Source organism: Anopheles nili, chromosome 2, assembly GCF_943737925.1.
Source record: "Anopheles nili chromosome 2, idAnoNiliSN_F5_01, whole genome shotgun sequence".
Lineage (NCBI taxonomy): Eukaryota > Metazoa > Arthropoda > Insecta > Diptera > Culicidae > Anopheles > Anopheles nili.
This window is the reverse complement of record NC_071291.1, coordinates 12,765,889-12,779,901: the sequence shown is the minus strand read 5'-3', so window position 1 is coordinate 12,779,901 and position 14,013 is coordinate 12,765,889. Positions and strand designations below refer to the sequence as shown.

Below are 14,013 nucleotides of genomic sequence, written 5' to 3'. Positions count from 1 at the left end.
TGTTTTCCACTTCCACGCGGGGAGTTCATTTACCACCGCTCGGAACCACCGCCAGAGAGCGTTGAAAAACATGCAGTTAAAGTTCCGGTGGCCTGTTGGCTCCACAGTTCGCCACGGAAACGTCTGTGAGCGACCACGACGTCTAGAGCTGCTAATAATCACTTCATTTCAATGCAAAATACCGGAGCCACAACGAACTAAAAGCCACCAACACCACTCCGTGGAGTAGCGACTTTCAAAGGATCTGCCGGTGGAGAACGAACGCATGTCGTGTTTCCACGCCGTATACCATCGACGAAGAACTCGAGCTAGTGCCGCTTGATTCACTCGCTCCTCCACACAGTGTCCTTTCGTGCCGTTTCGACCGAGCGACCCATGCGAGCGTGCGGTTCATAAAGCGAGCGATTATCTGCCGTTACAAATGATTTAATTAAATCAAGTATGCAAACCAGATCCGTCCCATCATATTCGGGAGCGCTCGACGCAAGGACTCCACGTCTGACAGAGAGACGCCACCCCGAACAGGATTCAGACAAGCCAATGGGGTGTCATCGTCGCCACACGATTGCCACCATCGATGGCACGAACACGGCCATCATTATTAGCCCAAGCGTCGCCTTCATCAACACTTCGTTCCACCGATAGGGGGCCGGATTTTCCGCCACGTCGAACACGCAAGATTGCATCTGTCTCGCGGATGTGTGGAATCGACGTCGTGACATTCGGTACATTCCCGCGCAGAACCTCGTGGAATCGGAATCGGACGTATTTCGCGCGTGGGACGACGTATCTGAACTCTTCTCCTTCGGGTCACATCCTTCGCTGGTTGTTCGCAGAGGGATGTCGTTGATGTTCGATCAGGCGCCAGATTTTATCTGTCTGCTTGTCCAGTTCAGGTTGTTGTCGATTCGGAATCGCGTAGTTTTGGGGCACGAGGAGTTCGAGTTCCAAGAATGCCGCTACTATGCATCTGTCTGTGAGGTGTCGGGATCGTGTTCTATCGAGACTATGTTGACCTTTACCCTAGTCCTAGATCACCCATTCGATTTGTCGGTGTAATTCTCTCCAACGAGCATGGTTGGGCGCGTTTTTCCTCCACATGGTAAGCATTATTATCATTATTGTTTGCAGTTGTTTCTCTTTTTATTGCGATCCCGCGTCACCCGTCGCTCGGTCTCACTCGCAGCTCCACCACATTAATTACAACACTTCATATATCACCCGAAATTATATATTACAAATATATGAAATATTAATAATTAACCTCCTAATCAAACAACGCTTCGACCCGCCTTCAAGGTTGTATTGTGTTTCCATCCTTTGACTACGTTAACCTTCCTGCCGGTCTCCTGCCTTCACCGGGTTTCCACCGCCCGCGCACCAGGAACGTGTTTTATTGATCGTTATCCGCAATTGCTAAAAAAAGGCACACAGCATTATACAGTTCCATTGTTGTTTCAGTTTTTTTTTTGTTTTGTTTTATAGCAATTGCCGAAAACGGTATTATCATCATGTTACGCCACCTGGGCCGACTTCGGTGTTTTGCTTCTCCCGTGTGTCCGTGTCGTGTACAGTGAAGGATACTTCGTCAAAACCCGTGTCCTCTCGCTGTCCTCTACTCAGTACCGTACTCCAGCCGATGGCCAAAAGCCGTGCGACATCGCTTTGCGAATTATCGCACTCAACCTAACTGAAAGTGAACCGGAGTCTTCCCTCGCTGTCTCTATCTAGCCCTGCAGCCTCTCGCAGTTCCACTACCAAATGGCCACAATTTCCGATCGGAAAAGGGATGCCCAACTCTTTCTAGCTGTCCTCGACTGCGATCTGCAAACCCTAGTAATGGGGATTTGCGATCCTGCTGTTGTGTTCGTGTTTCATGTGGGGTGCTATATGAGTGACGGGAGATGAACTTTCTCCCACCGTAATTCTTGGGTTGTTGCTAAGAAGCTAATTACTCGACACAGGATCCTTTTTAACGTTTCTCCGTACCCTCCCGGCTGGATCTCTAAACAATTCTAACCCCACTAACAGGTCTCATTTCCGTCGTGCGAGAAAGTGAGCGCTGGACACCGAACGGAGAAAACGTTTACGAAAAAAGAAGGGAAGGAAGCGAATGAAAGGTACAACTTATATACACCGAGTGCATCCTAAGGATCATGTACGCTACGCCACTAATAGACTGCCACGCGGCTTCCTCATCCAGCCTGGTGAGTTTCGCTCAACTAACATGCCGCTAACTGAGTTGGCTGATGCTCGGGATGCGTAAAGCGTCGAACGAGTCTCAATGGTAACTTCTCGTTACAGGATTTGTAAAACCGGGAACTGGAGAGGGACAGCGCACTACGTAGCATATGTTTTTTGTTTGTTTATAATTACACTAGGATATATATATATGTATGTATGTATGTATGTATGTATGTATATATGTATGTATAATATATGCTATAAATGGTAGATTTTGTTTACTGGTCTAATAGCCCTTTGGTTTGGTTTTGACTAGTTGTGGATTTGTTGAACATTACGATATTACGTACTGAAGGAGGAAGTGCGCAAACTTGAGTTTGCTGGTTCGATTTTTGTTTTATCAAAGTGAGACCACCATTTACGCTTACCGGTGGTCTAATAAATGCCTCTTTTTTTAAAATAGAATCTCTTGTACTTACAGGATCTACCGCGTTTTGTTTGTTTGGTAACTTTCGGTGTTTTTTGGTTGTGTATTTTTGTCGTTCAGCATTCACTGTACGGTAGACATAACTACCATCCCTGAATAGTAGCTAATGCTGACTGCCTGTTACCATTTGTAACGCGCTGCAGCTTGCTTGTGGCAGTTGCATTTTCCTAACGTTGTACCATTGTATTCCCTGAGTTGGTGCGGCTATTTTGCTAGCCCTGGCAGAGAAATCACCAGCTGGCTTGACTAGTTTGCCTACGCCTTGAGGTTTCCTATTTGTGTGGATATCAAATGCAAACAATCGCGAGAGAGAGAAAACAAAATTCTAACACTATAAAGAGGCTCCTTCTCTTGCTCTGTTTTCAGTTTCTTCAGGCATTTGCTGAGCGTTTGTGGCGCTGCTACATAAATTATCAACAATCATTAAATAGCCCTCGAAAAGATGATACAGGGCCCGATTTGCCCTTCATGCTACTACCCGATCGCCCTAGACGCACCCGCCATTCGATCGAGAAACGCCATCTTCGGCGCACTTGCACGCGCTGCTTGCTCTAAAAAAATCTATCATACTCGAAGAAATACAACACCTTTGTCATCGTTTCAGTTTTACTCATAATAGGAACTTTGTTAGAACATCACGAAGAAGTTAGCTTTCCTCTCATACTGGTGCACTTGCAAGCGTGCGCCTTTTGACGTCATCGACGCGCCCTCTGGCGCCTTCTTTCTACACTACGGTTTTAAATGTTTGCCCTTCTTTTTTGGTTTTGATTAATTTGCTTAGTGCTTCTTCGACTAGTCGACACTTGGCCGCCGCTTGACTCTCCTGCCTCATCATACTAATGCTGCTTCTGAGGTCGCTTTACATTACGCTTTCTGCTTCGATCAGATTCTCCCCGATTGTACGTAGGTTTTACGTTACAACAATTACGTTCTCTTTGAAGCTACTACCACGTGTTCGTGAGCCACGTGGTGTGTCCTATGCGTTCACTCAGGAGAGGTAAAGAATTGGAACAGGCTTCGGGATAGATGGCACACAAAGACTCTCGAAATCATACCGACTGCCGCAAGTATTACACCTAACCTAACCGCAAGTATTACCTCCTGCTCGGTTTTCAGTCTTGCGCTTTCCACACGGATCATTTAACTTCAACACAAGCGAACGTGCCATCTACCATCCAGGGGGAATCTGATTTCAGGTGCTCTTCTAGCGCCACTCTGTGACCGCATGTACCTGAGCTATGTCTGGCGCAGGAAGCGCCTCCTTGTCTCTAGCTGTGTGTGAATTCTCTACACGTGTCTGGTAGATGGTGTGTGAAAGAGAGCGAAACATTGGGCATCACATTGGCACCCCTCGAAAATTTCCCAACAGAAACGGACCGGCAGGGATCCGTTCACCGTTCCCGGTCTCTAGGGATCTAATTTAAGATTACGTCTTTACATTCACTAGCATTCGTTAATATATATATATATACTTTCGCGATAGCTTAGGTAGTTGTAGGTGTGTCTTTAAAGGATAAGTTTTACGTACGTATTTGCGGATTTTCCTTGCGATACTTTTTGATTTCCCAGCTTCTCAGCGGATGTGACGACCTCGACTGCCTTAAGCCGGGCTCAGGTTGAACGATATCGTCATCGGCGCCAGGATGCGCTCCTTCACCGGCAGAAACACGACGGCTGGTACAAATCGGAAGTCCTGGCCCGAAACCAGCGCCCCATCCGGTTTGTCCGCATGCTGCGGCGATCGTTGACCAACTCCATCACCTCCCAGGGACTCTTCGATCAGGAACGATTGCATCATCAGTGGACCACTCTGCTGTGGCAAAGCGTACACTGCCGGACGCTGCGTGATGTTGGCCACTTCTGATAACATTGCGTTCGGTTCAGCCCGTGTATCCGGCGAAACTGGCTTCGAACGAGGCAATTCAGCTCTTGCCAATCCTGGATCAGGCTCTCGTGGAGAGGTCGCTCGTTCGGGGCTACGAGGACGTGGTTGTGGCTGCTGATGCAGATTAAGGGCTTCCTGCGAGAGCGATGGCACCGGTGTTGAGGCCGGTGTTGATGAAGGTGTCTCTGAGGATGTGCCTGGCATCAGCTGGCTCACGGGTTGATCCTTGGCCAACGACACAGCTGACTCCGATTTGAGCAGTGGTGCGAAAGGTGTCGTCCCAAGAGCCACTGCTGCGGCTGCTGCAGCTGCTGCTGCTGCCGCTGCTGCTGCTTGGGCTTCCTCGTGTTGTTGCTGTTGTTGGTGCTGCTGTTGTTGCAGCAACTGTTGCTGTACGATCGTGAGGCTGGAGTGTGATCGTTCGTGAATAAACAGCAGTGGCAACAGTGGAGTCGCGAATGAGCAGTACGAGCACTGATAGCCCTTGAGCGCGCCCATTGGGGACGTCTGTGGTTCAGCACCGAACAGCGATGGAATGCCCTTCGGTAGGAACTTAGCTGCCTCAGCTGGGCTTAGCCCTCCGAACGGGGATTTCGGTCCATATTTGCTTTCACCCAATCCATTCGGTACTTTCAGTGAAGGGCTGTTTGACTTACTGCGACCACCTGATCCACCTGAAGCTGGACCGTTTCCTAGGAGACCGGTTCCATTCTGGCCCGTTCCGTTCGAGCCCAACTTCTGCTCCATATCCTTCAGCTTCTCAACACCCGGCTTCCCGTGGTCACTCAGCAAATGTGCCCTTAGCCACTTAGCACTGCGGAACCGCCGACTGCACAACGGACATACCTCCGTGAAATGCGAGTAGTACCGGTTGCTGAGATCACTGACTTCACCTGGCTTCAGATCCGTCGCAGGTCCCGGAAAAGGTCCTGCTGCTTCACCACCTGCACCTCCACCCTCAGCCACAGTACTAGAGCTTTCAGAGACACCCACACCAACACCGGTTCCTGCTCCATTTCCAGTCCCCGGAGCCGAGCCATTCTGACGAGCCTGTGGCAAAGGAGCGCCCTCTTCCACGATGCCGTGTGTGTTGTGTTTGTGCACGCGCAGGAAGTACTTGCTGCACAGCTCCTTGTTGCAGATGTTACACACGACGCCCCCAATCTGTGCCCCATTCTCGATCTCGATGCCGTGCATGCGCTGCATGTGCGTCTTCATGAAGTACTTGTTGCACAGCTCCTTGTTGCAGATCTCGCAGTAGCTGCTAGTTGGCGTCATCGAGAAGACCGGCTTTCGGTCGGCGTATCCTGGAGCGGCTGGCGGCATTGGAACGCCACTTCCGGTTCCGGTACCCGTACCGCCAGTAGGACGTTCGGGTGTTACGAAACCCTCACGCTTGGGACTAGGCAATCCAGCACCGTGTGCCTCAGCTAGGTGTTGCTTTAGCTGGAACATACCCGGGAACTCCTTATCGCATTGTTTGCACGTTTCCGTCACCTCACCAGGCGGTGTTGGTGCACGAGATGGTGGACCACCCTTCAAACCGTTGTTGTTGTCAGCCGCTGCTGCAGCAGCCGCCGTTGCCAACACACCACCGTGCTCCTGGAGCATGTGTGCGTGCAGTAGATACGGATTGGGCAACTCTTTACCACACACGGTGCAACCTGCTTTGCGTTGTTGCTGTTGTTGCTGATGCTGTTGCATGCTGTTCAGGTCGTTTAGCTGCATGATCATCGACTGCAGCTTCTGCAGGTCCACACTGATCGCTTCGGCGTCCTCGTCACTGCCACCATCACGTCCTCCGTCAGTATTCGCCTGATGTACACCCTCCGAGGGTTGCTGGTCGTCTGAGTCGACGCCTCCATCGCCTGCACCATTGTTGGGGCGCACTGGTGGTGATTGCTCGCGTTTGATCTCGAGCAAACCCTTAGCACCCTCGATCGCGCCCAACTGCTCTCCAGCCGCCATTAGCTTGCGTAACGACGAAGGTGATGCCGCTTGCAGCGCCATCTGTGCGCCAACAACGTCCGCAGCCGTACCGCCCATGATCAGGTTGAGCGGGCTTGTCTGCAAAAATGGCGCCCACGGATGACGCTCACCTTCCTTGAGCTCGTCCGGCGTCGGCAAGATACCATGACGCTTGAGCTTGTGCGTGCGTAGGAAGTACTTGTTGCAGTACTCCTTGCAGCAGATCTCGCAGAATGCCTCTGGGTTTGCGACACCCAACCGGCGCAGTTTGTCCGCCGAGAAGTTTGCCTCACGAGCCGCCTGCATTGAGTGGGGCGAAAGTTTGCGTGGTTGGGGTGTGAACGTGACGTCTTCTTGTTCGATCGTGTAGTCCTCTCGGAACCCATCCGGCAACTGCAGTGGCTCTTGACCACCGTGCTCAAATGTTTCCTGCTTCGAAACCGCCAGCTTGGCATGTTGCTGCTGTTGTTGCTGAACTTGTTGCTGTTGCTGTTGCTGGTACTGCTGTTGGAGATGTTGCTGCAGCTGTTGCTGGAGTTGCTGTTGCTGCTGTAGCTGCTGTTGCTGCTGGACTTGCTGTTGTTGCTGGGCCTGCTGTTGCTGCTGCAGCTGATGACCACTGTTTGACAGCTCGTGAGCCTTGCTGCGGTGTTTACGCATTGCGCTTAGGCTGCTGAACTTCTTGAAGCAGATGTCACAAAACACCGTCGGTTGGATGTGACCGGGTGCCTTTGGAGATTGGGCTGAGCGCTGCGGTGCCGGTGGAGTTGGTTTCACGCCCATATTAGGTCCCGATGTCTGAGCCACCGCAGAAGAAGCCGCCGACGATGAAGCTTGGAACATCCGCTCCGTGTCCGACGTAGGCGTGTGATGGTTGACACCAAGCTTCTCGAGCTGATCAGACCCCAGACCAGGTTGCTGCTGCATCTGGAACACCTGTGACAGCTGATGCATCGGGTTGAACGGGTGACCCATCGCGGCTAGTGACGGAGTGCCACTTTCCGATGTTCCATTGGCTGCTGCCGGAGCCTCGTAGATACCGTGTTTGTTCGCTTTGTGTGTCTTAAGAAAGTACTTGTTGCAGAACTCCTTGTTGCACAGGTCGCAGTATGCCTCCGGGTTGAAGATCCGCAGTGGAGGCACCCCTGGGCGACTTCCGCCGCTATCGCCAGCCCCACCAAATGGTGGCACCGTAGGAACCCCAAGTAGAGGTAACTGAGGCAGATAACCTGAGGCAGACAGAGCAGCTGCAGCCTCGGGAGGAAAGGGAAATGATAGCCCTGCGATCGAAATCCAGTCGTCCGGCTTGGGCATGCTGCTGCGGATCTCGCCGTCCCACTCTGGATCTAACATCAGCTCCTTCTTAAGCGAGATCCTTGGTGAACTGAGTGGTGGTTGTTCCGGTGGAGCCTTATCTTCACCACCAACCGGGGATGAGTTACGTACTGCGGGTCGAAATGGGATTGATCCTGGATCGTCATCACCTGTCAGATCGTCCTTACGCTCAGGAGGACCACTCCCTCTGCCAGGTGATTGATCGCGACTTCGAGGACCTCTGGATCGTGAGCGACTCTCAGGACCTTCTGCTTCGTCATCACTCCGCGGTTCGAGCGATCCTCTACCCGATCGAGGTGCGCCAAGAGCCATGAAACTATTCAGCTTCGAACTCAGGAAGTTGTCCGGCAAAAACCCCTCCGAGTGCTGCTGCTGCTGCTGCTGCTGTTGTTGGTGATGCTGGTGCTGCAGCTGCAGATGCTTCTGCTGTAATTGACTCAGGTTCGAGAGGAATATCTTCTGGAAGTTACTTTGCTGCTCCTCAAGTAGGGCCGCACTGTCGACGTCCTCATCGTCATCGTCCCGGGTGTCCATCGGTGGTGGACTAGCGGTGTTTGGTGAGCCTTCTCTGCGCTGCTCAGTAGCCAGATCATCCTCTCGAGGTGGATCTCCTGCCTCGGCACCTGGTGCTGTCGTTTCGATAGCCGTTCCATTGGCAGCGAACCGAATCGGCATGGACTGTTTGCGGCGTTTCTTGGACAAGTCCGGCAGCGAGTCAGAACTAAGCTGCGAAGAGGCCGTCGTCAGTGAGCTGCTCTGTGTAGTGGCCGCATTCAGAAAGGACGACGACAGCGTCCGTTTGGAGGCCTTCAGCGCTGAACCGTGCGAACTGTTCGTTTGCGATGAATTGGACGCATCGCTCAGGGCGGCTTCTTCGCCGCTGAGATCAGGCGGTGGTGTCGCGTACACTGAGGCCGCCATTTTGATTGGTGGTCACTAAAGAAATGGACAAAGGAAAGCGAGAGAGAAGAAAAATAAGAAACATGTATGAATCCTTGCCTTTAACAGGGCCGGTGGAGCGGTTCAAACACTCGAAAGGTACACCGATGTAAATTGATATCGATTTTCACGCGCTCCCTAACACCGTAAAGGCGGCTCGCATCTGTTCGAATTTGTTGAATCACACAAACGGCGTGGTGGGCACAATTATAGAGCGCATTTACAACCACTCCCGAACGATCGATCGATCGATTTGCTACCTTCTGCCCACGGAAAGGTGCCAAAAAAAACAGGGGCTTCTCCCTAGAGCCGATTTTCAGGCTTTCGCCTATCGCTGGAAAATAACAACGAAAACCCCACCGAAAAAAAAGGCCGCCAGAAACAAGTTCGCCCCTCATCGCGTTCACACGGGACAGATTGGGGCGGGGAAGATAAACATATTTTTCGATTTTATGCCGACTCGAGCCAAACTGATAGCGGAAGTTTGTCGGGCCCAACTTTGGGTTGCCGTGCCAGCGGTTACACCTGCACGCGGCCAGATAAAGCCGTCGTAATCGAGCGGAATGTGGCTAAAAAGTGTGGCCTCGGTTTGAAAGCGGCCTGCACACCCAGGTGACCAAATTTCACCCGCAACACTTCGACGGCTTGGGAACCTCGACCTAATCGCACCCCGGTTGCGTAGCCTGCGTAGGGTACGGTGTTTGCTTTTTTTTGCCCTTTGCTTCCAGTTTGGCTATTAGTCACGCGGCACCTTTCCTGCGACGGCGACGGCGCTCGAGAGAGACACACACACACACACACACCGGAAAGGAGGAAAGGCGTCAGACTACGAAAACATGTCGTGTGTTGAAATTAGAAAAGCATAAAGCCCAAACCATCCTCGAGGACCAACGTCCAGGACGAAGGCACGTAAGGTCCGAGCGCACAACGCCCGCCCTTTGAACCGATTAATATATAATTGTCGAAAGTTTTTTTTTTCATTCCTTTCGTTTGCGTTCGTTATCGTACATATTTAAAATGTAGCATTACCATATGCACACGTACACACGTACAAATACTCACTTACAGGACCTTAGCTTAGGCAGGCTGTTGCACGGTTATTCCATCATCGCCCTGCCAGGGAAAGCCACCGTAATGGTGTGTGTCAGTACCGTCATTAGTTAAATTTTGTTTTTACTATTCCGAATGTCCACCGGACGGCGATTAATGGCCAAATCGTTAGGACAGTGTGTTCGCGCGTACACACACACACACACGGGCCAGAACGATTTAATGATTTTTCATGTGCGTACAGATGTGTCGTTTTTCGTGAAAAAAAACACCCTTCACATTCACCCGAGAAGACGAACGTGGTCAACGTCCATAGCAATATTTATAACTGAAGTAACGAAAAGCGATTTGAAGGAGAAAAGCGACATTTTGTGCAGCTCAATATGGGATGTTGCCGAGTTTGGCGTGTAATGCAAAGTTTGCCCCTCAGACGGGTTAATCCTGAGAGCACAACCGTTTGGGAACAACATCAACATAGGCATCTCTTTCGCCCCCGCCGATCGGCCATTAATGTCCTGTCGCGTACGACCGAGTGCAGCCAGGACAACACACCTTGTGCGCTGAACAGCTGCGATATCGATGAAAAATCAAACAATAGCGCTAGCACCCTGAGCAAGGATTTTGTTAGATTTGCCTGCCTGTGATGCTGAGTCACAACACGAGTCCTGTCGATGTCCTTACAGGAGCGATCGAGCCGGTGTGGCAGCAAAAGAATGGGCGAAAATGTGTGGTCAGAGGGATTTGCACAGCCAACCCAAAACCCAACACGATAATGGCATCTGACAGCGGGACGAACAAGGGACACAAGTTTAAAACCTTTACGGCCGGTTAGTTCAATATTTGTTCGAACACGGTACGCGGTGTCAAGCAATGTGCTGCAGGGATTTGTATCCCTTCGGTGAAAGGTGCCGACACAAAGCAGAAGGCCAAAAATGCTGCATTGGAGAGAAGAGAATTGAATTAAATCTGCATACAGCTGACGTGGATCGAGCTCAGACTGCAATCGGTGCAATCGGGGCTTGATTTGGAATAATTCTACCATATCCTTGGGATTTAGCCACTGGATTTATGATCCGTAATAGCATGTTTCAAACAATTGAACAAAATTATGCCCACCAGTGGCGAATAAACCGTTTCATCCTGGTGTTGGAAACGCTCCCAATCTGAAAGCTCAGACGGGTTCATTCGAACATTTCACCGGCGACAGTCTGGCGCGAACCAGCATTAGAATATGCAATGTTGAAAAGGAAAAACATCCTTCCCGAGGTAGCCCTTCGGTTAGGCGAAGAAAACAGCTATCAAACGGACGAAAAAAGTCACACAGTTTTACAAAGTGATATAAAACTTCACAAGGAATATAAAACAGGCATTTCGTCCCGCCGTAGCAATTTACTCTGCCCGGCTCAAACCTCCGTTCCGTGGACCTTACACACCCGATGGGTTTGTTTTGTTGTTTGGCGACGTTGAAACAATGGCAAAAAATAAACATTTCCTGAATTTAAAAACAACGCGCACCATAAAAATGGTGCCCTCGTAACGGATCACATCCTGTAGCCTATCACGTCCCTCAAGCAAACGATACGAACGAAACTCCTCGCAGAAGAGACGATTTGTGCAAATCTACATATTCGTCCGTCGCATTTTTCAGACTATTTCTGACGGGCATCGTCCCGTGACATGAGGGGGACCACGAATGGGGATAAAAGTCTGGATTCTATCACGATTGCCGGATGAGAAATGGCAGTTGAATGTCTCACTTTCCATCTTCCATATATTTACGGCTACAAGTTGCGGGAACAAATAGTATCCCTCTTTTTTCAGCATGGTTTTTCTTCGTTTTCTCTTCTAAATAAATTCGAGTCTGTGTGAACACGATCGAACGTTTGTTTGGGGCGCTTCGGGAAAGAAACGAGAGAAAAAAAATCACCCCCATTTTGATCGACAAACATAACGAATATTATCCAGCTTCTCATAAGGCTGAAAATCATAAAATGAAACTTTCGATTGAACTACTGCAATATTCCAAACATCGTCATCCCTATTTTGACATTTTTTTTGCTGATACTGTTCTTTTGTTATTGACTTTCCTTGTTTATTTTTCCTTGTTTTAGGGATACGTTTCACAGACACCTGCATTTGTGAAACTTTAAATAGATTTTTTAAAGATAATAACCATTTAACATAGATGCTTTTCTTGCGACGTTCTGAAAATCTTTTCCTTAAAAATATTCCTCAGGCACAAAATTTTACCAATTTTACGCCACATAATGAGGCTTTTATAAAATCTTCATTTTATGATTCCACGTTACTTAATTCGTTCAACATTCAATACCACTATATGTTATAATCCGTTCACTTACGCTCACTCAAGATCCAAAGCTGTGTTCTATAAATCGATCAAAAAACTTTGTCAAATAACACCACAAACTGAGCAACGAACAGTACGAAACCGAAAACAATTCAGATAACAAATCATTTGCCTACTGCCTCCGTTGCATTCGCTATCCCGCGGGATACTGATGAATTTTTGGGAAAAAAGGAACTTATTGAAATCCGAAATCCCAAAAAATACTACCACACCACATTCAGCATCTCTCTCTCTCTCTTTCTCTCCCTCGTCCACGAATCTGCCCAGCATGCCGTCCTGTGTACGATCACGTTGAAAACGAAGGGCAGCCAATAACAAAAAAAATGTAACGAGTCCTTATTCCCGAAACATTCCCCCTCCCCTATTTTTACGGAAAAATAAACGCGATTTTTGGGAGAAAAAATAGAGAAATCCCATCAAAATCTCCGTCCGAATCCGGCCACCGTCCGGGTGCAGTTGCTACCGCTGCTGGTCCTAAGCCCATCGCAAGGACCCGACGCGCTGCAGTCACACATTAGGGACGCGTGTCATATCGAGTAATGAGAGCGCCCGGAAAGGCGACATTCGACGACGGTGGTGAATGGACCGAACGCACATATGCATATACCGGTCACCAGTGATGGGAAGGGAGCATAGCCATGGCCTGTGGAAGGAAAATTACGCTCGAAACATTTTCAATGCGCTCCCGATCCGGGATTATGCTATGTGCACTTTCCAATACACCCCTATTGCTGCACCGAGCTGTGCCGAAATGGTGGACAATTGCAAACGCGCGGGCCTCTTCACTTTCGGCCGATTTATGTTAATTTTGTGCTCCGATTCTGTCGTCTACGGTCCTGCCCGTGGCGGCCACCAAATATGGGTCGCTTTGTGTGAATAAACCCGGCTCAAATGGAGGGAAGAAAAACGACCGAAAAAGTTGACGCATGGAGGAGAAAACTGTACGCTTCGCGAAGCTGAAGCACCAATGATAATTGTTGGCACCACCATGATGGGCTTACAACGTCGAATGATGGTCTTTTTATTGTGGTTTTTGTCCGGGTTCGTCCATTTTAACTCACAGACACAGTGCTTCTTCTTACGCACAAAACATGACGGTCACACGCAAGCAGCGGTTTTTTTTAATGTTCTTAACGTTCCGAAGTACGTTTCTGTTCCATTACGTCCGAGTTAGTTTTTCATTTTTCCCACCCACAAAGAAACTCATGCCTAGCTAACAGGAAAAAAACCACCACATCTACTTCCCCAAAACGAAACCCAACCTCGAACAAGGTGGCGGAGAAAATCGATAGGTACTTTTCAATTAGTGGATTTCGTAACGTCATCAGAACGAAAAGCCTGCTTTCATTTTGTGTCTTATTGCGGTATTTAACACCCGTGCAGTGTAATAACCCTCGGCACACACGCGGCGACGCTGTGTGATTTGTGAGCCAACCGAACCAAGCGACAGATTCTAATCCTCCACCGGAGCTCGGCAGGATACAGGAAGTGCTGAACCGGGGAACGGCAAGTGTATCGCAGGAAGACCCACAAGGCCTGTCCTCAAAACCGTTGGCAGCGTCCGGTGGCATCGCAACAACGCCACGGGTATGAGTGACATGCGAGCCCATTACCGATACGTGCCGGAATTATTAAGAATTCAAAAAAGTTCCTACACCACCGGCCGGAACCGGGACACTTGGCAACGACCGGCAGACGCAACCGCAGTGACATTTGCGAACCACGGTCTAAAGAGCAGGGCCCTCGTCGATCGCATGTGCTGAAATTTATTGGATTTCAACGAAGGATAATCCAACC

At 49.7% G+C, this 14,013-nt stretch overlaps 1 protein-coding gene across 1 annotated transcript; it reads right to left on the bottom strand.

Annotated features, from left to right (window-relative positions):
* Positions 1-4,271: 4,271 nt before the first annotated feature.
* LOC128720032 (uncharacterized) lies at positions 4,272-8,780 on the bottom strand. The gene is made up of 2 exons (XM_053813676.1): positions 5,528-8,780; positions 4,272-5,491 (listed from the first exon to the last, which is right to left on the bottom strand). The coding sequence occupies exons 1-2, from the start codon at positions 8,778-8,780 to the stop codon at positions 4,272-4,274; spliced, it is 4,473 nt and encodes a 1,490-aa protein (XP_053669651.1).
* Positions 8,781-14,013: the final 5,233 nt, after the last annotated feature.

What these genes read in the sequence shown, in the direction of transcription:
- LOC128720032 (XM_053813676.1), bottom strand. Translation starts at nt 8,780, where the DNA reads ATGGCGGCCTCAGTGTACGCGACACCACCGCCTGATCTCAGCGGCGAA. An exon ending in GGGTGTCTCTGAAAGCTCTA is followed by an intron (nt 5,492 to 5,527) that starts GTACTGTGGCTG and finishes CAGGTGGTGAAG; the next exon opens with CAGCAGGACCTTTTCCGGGA.